Source organism: Monodelphis domestica, chromosome 1 (assembly GCF_027887165.1).
Source record: "Monodelphis domestica isolate mMonDom1 chromosome 1, mMonDom1.pri, whole genome shotgun sequence".
Classification (NCBI taxonomy): Eukaryota; Metazoa; Chordata; class Mammalia; order Didelphimorphia; family Didelphidae; genus Monodelphis; species Monodelphis domestica.
The window spans coordinates 725,911,527-725,928,262 of NC_077227.1; the positions used below are offsets into that span (position 1 = coordinate 725,911,527).

Below are 16,736 nucleotides of genomic sequence, written 5' to 3' on the forward strand. Positions count from 1 at the left end.
ATCCATCTATCCATCTACCCATCCATCTATCCACTATCTTTTATCTATCTATCTATCTATCTATCTATCTATCTATCTATCTATCTATCTATCTGTCTGTCTATCTGCCTATCTGTCTATGTACCTGTCTCCATCATCTATTCATTCATCCATCTATCCATCTACCCATCCATCTATCCTTCTATCTATCTATCTATCTATCTATCTATCTATCTATCTATCTATCTATCTATCTATCTATCTATCTATCTATCTATCTATCTATCTATGTATCTGTCTATCTATGTATCTATCTATCTGTGTATCTATCTATCTATCTATCTATCTATCTATCTATCTATCTGTCTGTCTGTCTGTCTGTCTGTCTGTCTGTCTGTCTGTCTGTCTGTCTGTCTGTCTGTCTATCATCTTCACAACCTGCCCCCCAAACCCCTCTTCCAATCTTGATGTAGAATACTTCCCATGTACTCTATGTATAATTCTGCATCCAAAAAGTCTTGTCCTCTTGCTGTTGCTTACATACAATACTTCATCTCCTATCTCTATCTTGGTGCTTTGTTCTGGCTGTACCCTGGATGTATTCCCATTCTGCTTCTATTTCTAAGAATTCAGATTCTTATTGAAGATTCAGCTCAAGAGCCATTTTCTGTCTGAAGCATTTCCTGGTCTTCACCCCTCACCCTTACCCCAACAGCTAGGGCCATACCTCCTTGTAATTGCTCCTTATTATGCATATTTTTATACTCATGTTGTATATGTCATCTTTCCAATATTAGAACAAAAACATCTTAGAAATCCAAGTTATCAAAAACATGCTTCAAATCATTAATAACTAGAGAAATGCATATGAAAGAACCCATGAAATTCCACCTTATATTCCTCAGATTGGCAAATTTGACTAAAGAAAAACACCAAATGATGGAGAGGTTATGGGAAAACAGATATAGTACTACATTGTTGGTGGAGTTGTGAATTGGTACAGTCATTCTAGAAAGCAATTTGGAGCAGTGCCACAAAGGCATAATTAAGTTCTGCATACTCTTTGACCCAGAGATGCCACTAATATACCTATGTCCCCAAAAAGGTCAAAAAAAGAGGAAAACATTTCATACACAAAAAATATTTATAGCATTTTTGTAGTGGTTTTGTTGTTCATTTATTTTCATTGTATCCAACACTTGGTGACTCTATTTGGGATTTTCTTTGATAAGATACCAGAATGCTTTGCCATTTTCCTCTCCAGCTCATTTTGCAGATGAGGAAACTGAGGCAAACAGAGTTAAGCAACTTGCCCAAAGTAAACATGCCTGGGCTGGTAGTTTGGGACTCTTCTTTCTTAAAGAAATCTCATGAGACAAGAGGAGATGAGCAGGCCAAGATGGATTTTTATCTTCTTGGTTTGTAGGGAAAGAAGGGTCCTATTTGATATCCAGGGTATTCTAAAAGTTTTTGTACAGCTTTAAGCTTTAATTTCTTTAATATCATGTGTTCCTTTGTCCTTTGGATTGAGTCATGAGGGTCAGAGGGGAAGCTTGAGGAGTGACACAGGAGAGAGTGCCTTAAGTTTTAATAGCTACAAACTTCATGTATAAGATATTAATCAATATTTTGAGGTATAAGAGCCATTTCCTAACTGATAAATGAGCTAAGGGTATGAACAAGCAGGGCTATCTATAACCATATGGAAAAAATGCTCTAGATTTCTTCTAATTATAGAAATGCAAATTAAAACAATACTGGCATTCCACTTCACATCCATCACATCAGTGACGTTAGCAAAAATGGAAAATGACAAATGTTGGAGGGGCTAGGGGAAAACAGGCACAGGAGGCACTATTTTTAGACCTGTGAGTGGAGATAAACATTCTGGAAAGAAAATTGGAACCAATCACAAATAGTTAGTCAAGTAACATTTATGTAGTGCCTACTGTGCATCAAGCACTGTGATAATCACAAAGAAAGACAAAAGATAGTCCCTGCTCTTAAGGAGCTCATAGTCTAAGAGGGAGGCTACATGGAAAAACCATACAAATAAAATCTATACAGGATAAATTGGGGTGAGTCAATAGGGAAGACACTAGCATTAAGGGGGGTTGGCAAAGGCTTCCCATAGAAGGTGGGATTTTAGCTGAACTTGAAGGAAATCAGAGTCAAAAAAGCAGAGATGAGGAGGGAAACAATTTCATAAACAGGGACATCCAGTGAAAATGCTTGGAGTGAGTGTCTTGTGCAAGGAGGCCATTGTTACTATAATCACAGATTTCATGGAGGAAAGTTATAAAGTGTGAGAAGACTAGAAAGGGAAAGGGGGAAGGGGAGCAGGAAGTGATCTAATTCAACCTGACCTTTGGGAAAATCACTTTAATAGCTGAGAGGATTGGAGTGGAGGGTTTGAGGCAGGCCATTACAATAGTCCAGGTATGAGGTGATGAGGGCTTGTATCAGTGGGTTAGCAATGTCAGAGGAGAGATGTCATGAAGATTACTAAACAGTGCACATCCTTTGACCTACTGCTAGGTTTATACCCCATCCCCAAAATTAAAGGAAAGAGGAAAAGGTCTCATGTATTAAAAGTATTTCTAGAATCTTTCTTTGTGGTGGCATAAAACTGGAAATCAAAAGAATGCTCATCAATTGAGGAATGAGTGAATAAATTATTGCAAATGAATGTGATAGAATATTATTATTGCATTGTAAGAAAAGAGGAAATAGATGATTCCAAAAACATGGAAAAGATTATACAAACTGATGCAGTGTGAAGTGAGCAGAACCAGGAAGGTAACATACTCTAATATCAATAGTATAAAAATAAACGATTTTGAGGACGTAAAAATTAAGAAGGAAATAAACAGAAACTAGAGCAATTTATGCAATAACAACACAACTATAAAGACAAACATATGAATTCTAATCAGTGAAATAACTGGGAAGAATCAATAATGAACCATGACATCTTCCTCCTGACTGATTCTCTAGACAGCCAGAAAAAAGTCTGGTGAGTCGTTTTGCTTGATCAAGCAAAATTGTTAAAAGGAATTGTTTCTCTTTCTCCTCTCCTCTCCTCTCCTCTCCTCTCCTCTCCTCTCCTCTCCTCTCCTCCCCTCTCCTCTCCTCTCCTCTCTTCTCCTCTCCTTTCTCTTCTCTTCTCTTCTCTTCTCTCCTCTCTTCTCCTCTCCTTTCTCTTCTCTTCTCTTCTCTTCTCTTCTCTTCTCTTCTCTTCTCTTCTCTTCTCTTCTCTTCTCTTCTCTTCTCTTCTCTTCTCTTCTCTTCTCTTCTCTTCTCTTCTCTTCCTTCTCTCTCTGTCAAATAAGATGTTAATTAATTAATTATTATTATTATTTGCTTTGGTCTGGATTCAGACTCCATCAGTTCTTTTTCTTTCTTTTTTTTAAATGGAAATTCTTTAGTTAACTTAGAATATTTTCCCATGGTTACATGATTCATGTTCTTTCCCTCCCATTCTCCCCCCCCCAACGGGTAATTCCATGGGGTTTTAATTGTGTCTTTGATCAAGACCTATTTCCATGTTATTGATAATTGCACTAGAGTGATGTTTAGAGTCTCTATCCCCAATTATCTACCCATCAACACATGTGATCAAGCAGTTGTTTTTCTTCTGTGTTTCTACTCCCACAGTTCTTCCTTTGAATGTGGATAGTGTTCTTTCTCCTATAGATGTTAATTTTAAAAAATGTAACCCTCTTTAAAAATAGAGGGGTTGGGCGGGCCGCGGGACGCCGTGTTCCCACAATGCTCCCGGGTGGTGCCAACGCCTCCACCGCCACTGCCGCCAGTACCGCCACCTCCTCTGCCACTAGTGGGAGAAGATGGCGGAGGGAGGAGCTGCGGATCTGGACACCCAGCAGTCCGACATCGCTACGCTGCTCAAAACCTCGCTTAGAAAGGGGACACCTGGTATTTAGTGGATAGTCGGTTCAAACAGTGGAAAAAATATGTTGGGTTTGACAGTTGGGACAAATACCAGATGGGAGATCAGAATGTGTACCCTGGTCCCATTGATAATTCTGGACTCCTTAAAGATGCTGATGCTCAGTCCCTTAAGGAACATCTTATTGATGAATTGGATTATATTCTATTGCCAACAGAAGGCTGGAATAAACTTGTCAGCTGGTACACATTGATGGAGGGTCAGGAACCAATAGCACGCAAGGTGGTTGAACAGGGTATGTTTGTAAAGCACTGCAAAGTAGAAGTATATCTAACAGAATTAAAGCTGTGTGAAAATGGAAATACGAACAATGTTGTAACACGAAGATTTAGCAAAGCTGACACAATAGATACAATTAAAAAAGAAATAAGAAAAATCTTCAATATTCCAGATGAAAAAGAGACCAGATTATGGAATAAATACTTGAGTAATACATTTGAACCACTAAATAAGCCAGACAGTAGCATCCAGGATGCTGGTTTATATCAAGGACAGATGCTAGTAATAGAGCAGAAAAATGAAGATGGAACATGGCCAAGGGGTCCTTCAACTCGTAATGTGAAAAATTCAAACTATTGTCTCCCATCATACACTACTTATAAGAACTATGATTATTCAGAGCCAGGAAGAAACAATGAACAGCCTGGCCTCTGTGGCCTAAGTAACTTGGGAAATCCATGTTTCATGAATTCAGCTATTCAGTGTTTGAGCAACACCCCTCCACCTACTGAATATTTCCTCAGTGATAAGTACCAAGAAGAACTGAATTTTGACAATCCCTTAGGAATGAGAGGTGAAATAGCAAAATCTTACGCTGAACTCATCAAGTAAATGTGGCCTGGAAAATACAGCTATGTCACCCCAAGAGCCTTTAAGACACAGGTGGGACGTTTTGCACCTCAGTTTTCTGGGTATCAACAGCAAGACTGCCAAGAATTACTAGCTTTCCTCTTAGATGGTCTACATGAGGATTTGAATAGAATTAGGAAAAAACCTTATATTCAATTGAAAGATGCTGATGGAAGGCCTGACAAGGTTGTTGCTGAAGAAGCCTGGGAAAACGACTTAAAAAGAAATGATTCTATCATAGTAGATATATTTCATGGCCTTTTCAAGTCAACCTTAGTTTGTCCTGAGTGCGCTAAGATTTCAGTAACATTTGATCCTTTTTGTTACTTGACTCTTCCACTGCCTATGAAAAAAGAGCGTACCTTGGAAGTTTATTTAGTTAGAATGGATCCACTTACCAAACCTATGCAGGTAAATATTATTGTTTCCAGGTAAATAGCACTATTTATGTCCTGCTTATAACATTCAAAGAAATTAATTTTGAACCTTCATTTTCAAACCCAGTTTAGGTGGAATTTATGAGCTCAAGAATTTTAAGCATCATAATTTTTAGAATATTAAAAAATTTCATGATGGTGTGGTATTTTTTTCCCAATAAAAGTCCCAACCCTCAAGGAGCTTACATTCTATTGTGTAAAAAATAGACTCGAATACAGGACTACAATCCCCATGAGCCTTTGCTCCACTTCCCCAGAATGCCTTGTAATCTCACCTGGGCCGAGATCAAGAAGGTATTTAAGCTGATTCAAAGGCTTTTGAGGGGCTCTTGGCTCTTTTTGGACTTCCATTTTGGAGCAGATTCGTCTCTTGCATGATGTGAGGTTATTTTGTCTAGGCCTCTGGCCTAGGCACATGTTTCTTACTTGTATATTCTTTAATCTTTAGCCTTTAATAAACCTCTAAAAAATATAATACTCCTTGCAGAGAGAAACTAATTTCTACCTGCCTCAGTCTCCCCATCTCCCCTAAATTTTAATCTTTACAATTGTGTTTTCTCACAAGTATGTATTAGATAGCTGCATTCTTTCACTCAGTTTTGTCCCAGAATGTGATACTAAAAATAGATTGATAATATTACTTATCTCTCAGATCCTCCATTTTTTGAGTCTTCTTTTCATTAAGATGCCTAGTATCCTCTTATTAACCTCTTAACTACATCAAGTTTTCCTACTTTGGCATGACACTTAAGACAGTTTCTCATATTTTTCTGATATTCATCCACAATAAAATTAAAATATATGTCATACTCATTATGGCTAAATCAAAGGCCTGACAAAATAATCTGAAAAAAAAATAGAGGGGTTGGGAGGCTACAGGTATGGAATGTTCCATGCATTTTGGGGTAAGATCACTATATTTTTAGTTTTTCTTAATTGTTTTACTGTCACAAGAGAGTTTCACAGGATTGGTTGATCTGGAGATGTTTGTCATGTAAAACCAAAAAATGTCAGTAAAATTTAGAAAAAGTAAGAACAGAAAGCAAAATGAAGCCCACTATTGGATTCATAGGAGCTCTTAAGATCACCAAGTCAATCGACAAACATCAATTCCTCACCACATCCCTGTGAGGTAAGCACTTTTATTATCTTCATTGAACAGTTTAGGAAACTGAGGCAGAAAAGTTCAGCCACTTTCCCAAGATTCCACCCCTAGTAAGTGTCTGAGGCTGGATTTGAACCCAGGCCCATGAGCCTACATGATCAGGTCGTACCATGAACTTGCACAGGTATAAAGGTCCATATCTCACAGAAGGGTCAGAACTCTCCAGGACGTGATCCAAATAACATAATTCCCATGTGAAATTGGAGAAACGATTAGGCATGGAACCAGATGCCTGGGACCTTGAGAGACCGAGTGCTCCTATTGATTAGCAGAGGGGAAAGTGTGCTTAGGGCTGATGATGATGATGATAATGAAGATGCCGCCTTTCTCTCCTGTTCCTCTGACTTCAGGCTTGGAGAGCCCTTCTTTAAGCCGTTTAGCCTGTGCTCTTTCTGTGCACCTCGCTTTGGGGTTTGCTCCCATGTACTTCTATCAACCAACGACGGGTCCCTAGACCATGAGATCAATGCCAGGATCCAAAAGGCCAGCCAGGCACTGGAGGCACATGAAGCAGCTGGAGCAATTCCACCAACGGCTCCCTCCGGTCAATGATGAGGATCCGATGGCAGGACCGAATCACCAACCAGGAAGTCCTCGACAGAGCCAACTCCACCAGCATCGAAGTCCTCAACACCCAGCTACGATGGTCTGGACACGTCGTCCGCATGGACCCACAGCGGATACCAAGACAGGGATTCTATGGGGAACTGTCAGCTGGACTCAGGAAACAAGGCCGACCAAAGAAAAGATACAAGGATCAGCTAAAGTCAATCTTGAAGCGGGCTGGCAGGACACCAAAGCAACTAGAACTCGCTGCCTCTGACAGAAGCAGCTGGCGAGCCCACATTAACCACGCAGCCACCTTTGAAGATGAGCGACGTCGACGTCTTGCCACTATGCGTGAATGCCAACATGAGGCCACAACCGCACCTCCTGTAACAACTGGCGTCCCAGGCCCCGTGTGCCACAAACTGTGCGCCTCAGCCTTTGGACTCCAAAGTCACAGGAGGGTACACCGTAGATGAAACGGCACAAAGACAATCGTCATTCGGCTTCCGAGAAACTACCACTAGACTTCTATCAACAACCACTTGCTTCCGATCGAGGTGTGTGCAGTGACTGCTGGAATCAGGGAACTGAAGAAGGCCGTCCCGTGATGCTTTGCCTGGGGCTCTGCGCGGTGCGTACCCTGCAGCGATGCTTCCTCCTTTTGCCAAAACAAACGCTGATCTGGAATTGGACGCTGTTTTTGTATCGCTCCGTATCCAACATGCAGCGGCAGATTGGAAGGGAAGGTGGCCGGAAGGTGGCCCCCTGTCAGCAGTGAGGGCTGCTGGAAGTGTTTCTCCAGCGATCCTGAGCCTGCGGGAAGGCGCTGAATGGGACGGGAAAGACCAAGAGCTTCAGAATTCCGCAAACAGCAGGGCGGCCCAGGGACGTGAGATGAGTACAAGTGAAGGGGGCCGCTTCCCCAATGGGCTTTGGAATTCAGGATCATGGAGCAGTCTGGAGAACTGTTGGCTTCGTGCTCCGCTTCGGGAATCTGAAGAGAAGGCGCTCTTCTTGCCGTCCAGGACCTGGTGAATCTATCCCCTCGGCACCGCCTTCCCCGCAGCAGCAAAGGCCACTGGTTTTGTGTAAGCCACGCCCACCTCACGCCCACCCCACGCACGCACACTCAGTGCGCACTAAGCTGTTCCCACTTCCACTCCGCTAGGTTCTCCCATATTCGTCCTCATACAGCAGCCCCCTCTCTTTGGGGTTCACCCCATTCATCTATACCCCGCCCCCCCAAGGCCAGCGGCTTGTTACTGAAGTCTATCAGTTCCCAATTCAATTGGAGAAGCGAGGGTTCCTCGGTTACCTATTCCAGATGCGGAAGGGATACAAAGCCCAAATAGTCCTTCTGCTCGAGGTGGGAGGGGGAAATCCCCGGGCCCGGGAGGAGTAAACAGGGATATTTGCGAGGGATCAGGGACGGCTCCAGCGCCTGGCTCCCAGGTTTCCCCTCCCCCCTTCCCTCCTGCCCCCCTGCTTCGCTATCTCCTCCCAAGGATGCTCTGCTCTCTGCCGCATGGTCCCATTACGTGCTCCCCGCCCCCAGCAGCTCTGGTCAGTGGCTGCCCTTTTCCTGGCGCTCCTCCTACTAAGTGCAGCTTCTAACTCAGACGGTCCGCGTCCCGCGCCCCGCCCGCGCCTCCCCCTCCCTCCCCCCTCTCCTCTCCCCCCCCTCCCCCCATGCGGGTGTGCCCAGGCTCCGTCTTGCGCCTCCTCGTCCTCTTTGGACGGTTTTATCAGCTCTCAAGGATTCCGCTGGAGCTGAGCCCGGGGCTCCCCTCCTCGGGCTGTGGAGCCCCGGCCTCTCTCTCGGGCAGCGGTCGGGCCGGGCGCCTCCCCCTCAGTGTCCTCCTCTAATCCTTCAGCCTGTACTGCCAGTTCAGTTACGCCCAGCCCTCCCGGCCTTGCGCCTGGCCCCCTCTTCTCCCCAGGACTACCGTCGATCACACGGTCCCCCTTCCCTAGCCCGGCTGCGCTCCGGCCGCCGCTGCCCGTCCTCCATCAGCTAGGGGCAGACCGATGTTCGGAGACCCCCCTGACCCCAGCCAGCCGACTCTTGCCTCCGTTCCCGGGGCAACCGAGCAGCAGGGGCTGGAGGCAGGCAGCACCATATGGCTGTGGGCGGCGTTGGGGCTGGGGACTGGGCTCGTGCTGTTGATGGCCGGGGTCCGGAGGCTCGTCCTGGGCCGCCACTGGAACGGCCCGAATCCCTTCGCGGAGGACGCGAGGAGGCCGCCGAGGCCACTGGTGACTGACCAGGAGGCCCGCAGCGGCGTCCTCAAGCAAGGTGCGCGACGGGCTGGAGGGGGAGGGAGACGGGACAGCTAGGAATGGGATCGCGCGGCAACTTCTGGAGGCCAGAGCCTCGGAGGTTCGAATCCCTGCCCCGAGTCTCAGTTTCCCTCTTTGTAAAATGCTGTAGGAATTGAGGATTTATGGGAGATCACCGTGAGGGAAGGCAGAAGGGTTGGAAGGAATCTCAGCAGTGGCACATAATAGTAGGTGCCTCATAAATACCTATTGATCGCCCCATTGACCCAGACTGTGGAATTCTTTAAACAGCCGGATATCCTCCTCGACAGGACGTCCCTCCCCAAGTTCTCAGGGAAGCCTTAAGCTTGAACAGCTGAAATAAATAAAGGGGGCTCCGTTTTAGTAGATTAAACCTGCCAAGACTTGGGGGACCCCCTGTATTTTACCAGTCCCTGGGACGGGAGAGAGAGAAGGCTGGAGCTGGGATCAAGGGCGCTGGGTTCCATTGCAGCTGTGCAATTGTTGGCCTAGGATCCAAATGTAACTGAAAGGCGATCTCGGGCTAGCTGGCCCTACTCCAGTTTACAACTGAGTCTCAGAGAGCTTAGGTGACTTGGCGCTGGTTACACCGGGGTACATTGTGAGAGGCGAGAGCCCAACCCAGGTCTTCTTGGGTCCAAGACTAGCTCTCCATTATCGCTGGATTTCTTCCTCTAAATGAGGAGGTTTTGGTTCATCTCACATCTCTTTGAGCTCCACTCTGCTTCTATAATCGCAGACCCTCCCCTCTTTTTAATGAAGGCTTTACTAGTGGGTTGTAAACTTTGCTGAGTGGGACCGAAGGGAAGCCCTGCTTAGCTAAGGTAGGAGTCAAGGTTCAAAACCAGCCTCAGACATTTATGAGCTGTGTGACTCTGGGCAGGACCTTTGCTTGTTTCAGTTTCCTCCTCTGTAAGATGGAAATCATTTTAGCACCTACCTTATTGCGAGGATCAATAAGATACCTGTAAATCACTTAGCCGGTACCTGGAACACAGTAGGCACTTAATAAATGCTTCTCTTCTTTCCCATCCCTGGGGGAGAGGATGACTCATTTTTTCAACTACAGAAACTCTTGTGAAGGCCATCTATTAAGCTTATGGTCTGCACTGTGATCAGATCCTCAAAGAATCAGACTAATTGCTTCTCTCTCCCTCTCCCTCTCTCTTGTCTCTTTCTGTCTGTCACATTTTCTTAGCCTTTGCCTTTCCCTTCCCATCTCTGTCCTCTATCTAGGTCTATAGTGCCCCATTCAGTTTGATGGGGGAGGAGGACCGCCTACACTTTAGGGAGGATGCTAACATATCCATGTTGCTTTAGAAGAGGACAAAACAATGGGGGAGAGGACAGGCAATCCAGCCATTCAAGGAGCAACTGAAGGAAAAGGAGCTGTTTATCTTGGTGGAGAAGAAACCTCAAGGAGACATGATCACTGTTTTTTTATTTTGTTCTTTTGTTTTCATAAGCTACAGAGCTGGGATTTGAACCCACGTGCTCTGGGTTTGAAACCATTTGTTCTAAAAAATATAGTGAGTTCCATATTCTCTCCCCTCTAGCACTCCCCCCACCTAATGAGAAGTCAAACAATATGATATCCTTTATACGTGTGAAGTCATGCAACACATTTCCATATTAGCCGTGAAATTGGAAATGAAAAATAAAGAGAAAACCAGTCTATTTCATTCTGCAGTCTATCAGCTCTCTCTCTGGAGGCGGCACTCCTGGTTCATTATGGGGCCTTTGGAGTTATCACCGGTGATCACTGGTTTCAAGTATTTGAAAGGACCTGCTTTGTCCTGCTTGGCCTCAGAAGTTAGAATTCGGAGTGATGGCTGGAGTCTGAAGAGAGGCCGTTTATTGGTTGGCTCCCTTACAACTCAAAATATTCCTGAAGGGGATTGGCTTCCTGAGGAGGCAATGGGGTCCCCTTCATCAGAAGACTCCAAAGGAGCAATTGATACTATTGATGGGATTATTGTTTGGTTATGAATTGGAGTAGATGGTCTGTAGTTTGCCTTCCAATTTGGAGATTCCATAATCTGCTTGCTGTGCATCCTAGACCTAGGAAGGAATGGTGAAAGGACTTAGGGCAGTGGCAGATAATGCCCCATAGTTGATTTATAGTTATCTTTGGTCACCTGGACATTACCATAATAGTAGTAAGACTTCAGATATAGTAATGGCCTTGTCTCAGTTCTCATTCTCTTTGACCTCTCTGTAGCCTTTGAAACTGCTGACCATCCTCTTCTCTTTGATACTCTTCTCTCTGGGTTTTCAGGCCACCTCTCTCTCTGATTGTCCTCCTACCTATCTGACTGCTCCTTTGCTGGTTCCTCCTCTATATTAGGAACCATAGGTGTCCCATAGGGTCCCATCCTGGCTTCTTTTTCTTCTCTTCTCTCTTCTCTTCTCTTCTCTTCTCTTCTCTTCTCTTCTCTTCTCTTCTCTTCTCTTCTCTTCTCTTCTCTCCTCTCCTCTCCTCTCTCTCCTCTCCCTCCTCTCCTCTCCTCTCCTCTCCTCTCCTCTCCTCTCCTCTCCTCTCCTCTCCTCTCCCTCTCCCTCCTCTCCTCTCCTCTCCTCTCCTCTCCTCTCCTCTCTCCTTCTCTTCTCTTTCTCTCTTCTCTTCTCTTCTCTTCTCTTCTCTTCTCTTCTTCTCTTCTCTTCTCTTCTCTTCTCTTCTCTTCTCTTCTCTTCTCTTCTCTTCTCTTCTTCCCTTCCCTTCCCTTCCTTTCCTTTCCCCACTTCCCTTGGTTTTCAGTTGCCATGGTTTTTAATTGCCATCTCTACAATGATAATTCTCAAAACTCTCTATCCTGCCCCAATCTCTCTGCTGGTCTTTAATCTCACATCTCCAATTGTTTTTCAGACATTTTGAACAGGATGCCTAATAGACATCTTATTTCTAAATTTTTTCAAAATTAAATTGGATTATTTATTTATTTTAAAAGATATTATATTTTCCCAATTACATGTAATAACAATTCTCAACATACATTTTCCAAAATTATGAGATCCAAACTGTCTCCCTCCTTCTCTTCCCTTACCCCTCTCAGATGGCAAGCAATTTGATCTGAGTTTCACATGTATTGTCGTGCAAAACATATTTCTATATTGTTCATTTTTGTAAGAGAAAGGTCATATAAAGCCAAAACCCCCAAATAAAAACCCAAATAAACTAAAATGAAAAATTGTATGTTTTGATCTGCATTCTGACTCCAACAGTTCTTTGTCTGGACATGGAGGGCATTCTTTGTCATTAGTCCCTAAGAATTGCTCTAAATCCTTGTATTGCTGAGAGTATCTAAGTCTTTCACAGTTGATCATCATACAATATAGATGTTACTATGTACAATGTTCTTCTGGTTCTGCTTATTTCATTCTGCATCAGTTCATACAGGTTTTTCCAGTTTTTTTCTGAAATTATCTTACTCATCATTTCTTACAGCACAATAGTATTCCATCAACATAATTTACTATAATTTATTCAGCCATTCCCCAGTTGATGGATATCCTCTCTATTTCCAGTTCTTTGACATCACAAAAAGGGCTACTATAAATATTTTTTGTACAAGTAGGTCCTCCCCCCACCTCCCTGCCACTTTTTTCCCCTCTCTTTGGGATCCAGACCTAGTAAATGGTATTACAGGGGTTAAAGGGTGTACAGTTTTATAACCCTTTGGGCATAGTTCCAAATTGCCCTCCAGAATGGTTGGATCAGTCCACAACTCCACCAACAATACATTAGTATCCCCCAGTATACATCTTAACCTCAAAATCAAATCCATTCTCTTTCCCCCTAAATTCTGATGGCTGTAGAGGGTAACACTATCCTTTCAGTCCTTCAGGCTCCCCGACTAGGAGTCATCTTGGACTCTTCACTCTCTCTCATCCCTCTCCCACCCCCTTCTCCAGGGTCTTGTTGCAAGGTAATTACAAATTACAAAGTAATTTCCTAAAGCAAAGATCTAACCACGTCATCCACTTTCTCAATAAACTCCAGTGGGTCCTTATCACCTCTAGTATGGAATACAAAATACTTCATTTGGCATTCAAAGCCTTTCATAACCATTCCAATCTTCTTACCCCTTACTCCCTGATTTATATTCTTTGATCTGGTGAAACAGTTCTCCTGGCTGTTGCGTGAACAAGATGTTCTCTGGTGTTTCCTTTGGCTGTCCCCAGACCCGGAACTCTCTCCCTCTTCTACTCTAATTACTGATGTCCCCGACTTCCTTCAAGTCCCAACTACACTTCCATCTTCTACAGGAAGCCTTTCTGAATGCCTCTTAATTCCAGAGCCTTTCCTTTGTTAATTATTTCCTGTTTACCTGGTGGGTAGCTTGTTTTGTATCTATTTGTTTGCATGGTGTCTCTTCCGTTAGACTGTAAACTCTTTGAGGGCAGGGACTATCTTTTGCCCCTTTTTGTAACCCCACTTCTTAGGACAGGGCCTGCCACAGAATAGGCACTCAATAAATGTTTATTGGTTGATTGCTTTTCTGTGGACGCTGCCTCTACCCACATGAATTGCAGCCCCACTAAATAAATGGTCTTTGAGAGAGGCTGTGGCCAAAATCTTCACCACCATGCAGCCTACCTGCTGATACACCTCTCTGGACTTGGCTTTGTAGTTATCAAGAGTTGGTCATCAGACTTGTATCCTCCTTTCCTGCCTTCAAGGCCCCACCAATGCCACCAAGACATTTGGAATCAAATTGAATCAGGCCCGAAAACTTTTATAGGAAGAATAATCCTAGTAGCTCACAATGATATAAAGCCGGGATCTCTTCAGTAGAGAAATACTTTTTATTCTTATTTCATGGGTAAAGCAACGGGGCTCAGAGAAACGACTGCCTTTGATCATTCCAGCAAATTGGAACCAAAGGCTGAAGCTGGATATTCTGGCTCTCCTCACTGATCTCTTGCAGTGCCCACATAAACTGGTCCAAAGGTCAGAAGGAGTTTTATGCCCTTGTCTAGAGCTTGAAGCCAGAAGAGAACCCAGCAATGGGCAGCAGAGGAAAGGTCATGGAAAGGTTTATATTTCTTCCAGCAAGACACTAAGACCTTCCATCTGCAGACTGAGCATTTTCACTAGTCCTGTCCTCCCTGACTTCTGTGGCCTCCATCAAGTCCCAGCTAAAATCCCACCTTCCAAAGGAAGCCTTCCCAATCTATTTTTTTAAACCCTTACCTCCGTCTTAGACTCACTACTGTATTGGTTCCAAGGCAGAAGAATGGTAAGGGCTAGGCAATGGGGGTCAAGTGACTTGCCCAGGGTCACCCAGCTCTGAAGTGTCTGAGGCCAGATTGGAACCCAGGACCTCCTGTGTTTAGACCCAGCTCTCCAACCATTGGGCCACCCAGCTGCTCCCTTCCCAATCCTTCTTAATTCTGGCACCTTTTCTCAGTCAATGATCTCCTCCTTATCCTATATATATATATACTTGTGCACAGATGTAGATGTGTACATACGTATAGATGTGTAGAGTGTGTGTGGTTTGTTCATGTTTGTTTTCTTGTTTCCTCCTTAAATTATGACTCCTTCAGAACTGGGACAATTTACCTCTCTTTGAGCCCAATACTTAGAGCAGATTGACTGACGGATAATTAGCCAATGCTTGGGAGCACTAAGATCTGCAACGGGGCCAGGATCGGCTTTGGCGCGCTCTAGTCTTCGGCATTCGGTGCTCTCCTGTTCCCACCAAGCAGCCTCCTTCCTTTCCTTTTCCTGGATGTGTGGAAATGACCCCCGAGCTGGGCTCGAGCATTCTTTCCTGGACGAGCCTTCCTTTCTGTAGGGGGTCCCTGAGCAGTGAGCACGGAAGCCCTCCTCCTCTCTGCCCTATAATTCGGGCTCCCTCATGCCGCCTCAACGGTTGACTCCTCGCCCTTCCTTGCATTGCAGCTCTCTCAGACACGCCGGTGCCAGAGCGGCTCGATGCTGTGGTGATTGGGAGCGGCATTGGGGGCCTGGCAGTAGCGGCCATCCTCGCCAAAGCAGGGAAGCGCGTCCTGGTGTTGGAGCAGCACATTAAGGCAGGTGGCTGTTGCCATACCTTTGGCCGGGATGACCTAGAGTTTGACACAGGTAAAGCGAGTCTGGGGAGGGACTGGCGTCCTCTAGCCCTGGGAACACGTTGACGGCACCAGCTGGCTTGGATCAGGCGTTGGGAGATGTCAGACGGCAGGCGATCCATTTGTTTAGCGATTCCCTCCTCTTCTGAGGGATCCCCAAGGAGGGAGTTAGCATTGTGTGGTGCGAGGGCAGTCACTGGCTTTGGAGACAGTGGATCTGGGTTCAAATCTTGGTTCTACCCCTTACCCTTTCTGTCACCCTGGGAAAATCATTGAACTCCTCCTCGTTTCCTTTTTCTACCTCCTGAGGGGAGGCTGTCCCATTCCTTGCCACTGTTTGACAGGAATCCACTACGTGGGGCAGTTGAAAAAGGGCAGCTTTTGCCGCGTCTTCCTGGACCAGATCACGGAGGGGCAGCTGGATTGGGCTTACCTGGGTTCCCCCATTGACATCATGGTGCTAGAGGGCCCCAGTGGCAGGAGGCAATTCCCCATGTACTCTGGGGAGAAAGCCTTTGTCCAGGGCCTCAAGGAAAAGTTCCCTGACGAAGAAGCTGCCATCGACAAGTACATGAAGATGGTGAAGGTAAGACTGAGGTTACCTGACACGTTTCCTCCCCTCCTGTGTAGAGCCAGGAAGGACCAACATTAACATCTGGGGGAGGGAGTAGATCTGAGGAGGGACCCAGGGCCCACCTGCTTCTCATGAGGTGAGATGGGTCCGGTCAGGTCCTCAGGTACCCTTGCCTCAGGGACTTCCTCCTTCTGAGCATTGAAGCTCTTTTAAGATACAAGTCCCTGGCCTGGCAGAGCGGGCACTTAAGGCGTGAGTTAGTCTCTCTCTGCCTCAGCTGTAAAATGGGGCTATTGGCACATGCATCCCTCCTGGGCTTGTTGTGAGGATCAAATGAGATAGTACTTGTAAAGCACTTACACTGTGCCTAGCGTGTAGGAAGTCTCAGATATTACTATTAAGGAAACCCTAGCAGGCTCTGGGTTGTTAGCTAAGCTCCTGCCACCCAACAGGATCCCGTAGAAAGGAGAAAAGGGCGGACAGAATTTGATGGAGGGAAGGCAGGCTCAGGACAGGCTGGAGAATGAGACGTCTGTGAGCAGTCCTGGTGGGATGGGGTACAGCGCTGGACCAGTAGGGAGGGGGGCCGTGAAATGGAAGAAGAGCCGAAAAATAGTGGTGGGAAAAGCTTCAAGCAAACCTCCACTAACCTGTTTTACCTTGGGGAGATCAAGGCATGGTTCAGGGCACTGAGTTCACCCGGGAAGAGCACCGGTTCTTGCTAGGTTAAGGAGGAATTCATTTTTCAAAATGAAAATCTTTCTAAGAGATGCTCAAGAAGGACACCCTCTTTCACTTAGGGAAGACCCCCAAGCTTGGGTTGCTGGCACAGGA

The 16,736-nt window shown here is 45.3% G+C and overlaps 2 protein-coding genes across 3 annotated transcripts in view; both read left to right on the forward strand.

Annotated features, from left to right (window-relative positions):
• Positions 1-3,827: 3,827 nt before the first annotated feature.
• On the forward strand, positions 3,828-5,325 carry LOC100030326 (ubiquitin carboxyl-terminal hydrolase 15-like). The gene is given in 2 exon segments (XM_056813510.1): positions 3,828-3,897; positions 3,900-5,325. Coding segments are annotated over 2 exon segments (1,404 nt in total). The 3' UTR covers positions 5,234-5,325.
• A 3,344-nt stretch (positions 5,326-8,669) lies between these two features.
• Positions 8,670-16,736, forward strand: part of LOC100030337 (all-trans-retinol 13,14-reductase) — a 36,834-nt gene continuing 28,767 nt past the window's right edge. For both annotated transcript variants that reach the window (XM_001379837.4, XM_007477785.2), the window contains exons 1-3: positions 8,670-9,245; positions 15,159-15,341; positions 15,673-15,914. In XM_001379837.4, the coding sequence (XP_001379874.2) occupies positions 8,978-9,245; positions 15,159-15,341; positions 15,673-15,914 (693 nt within the window). In that variant the 5' untranslated portion in view covers positions 8,670-8,977. The remainder of the gene's footprint in view (positions 9,246-15,158; positions 15,342-15,672; positions 15,915-16,736) is intronic.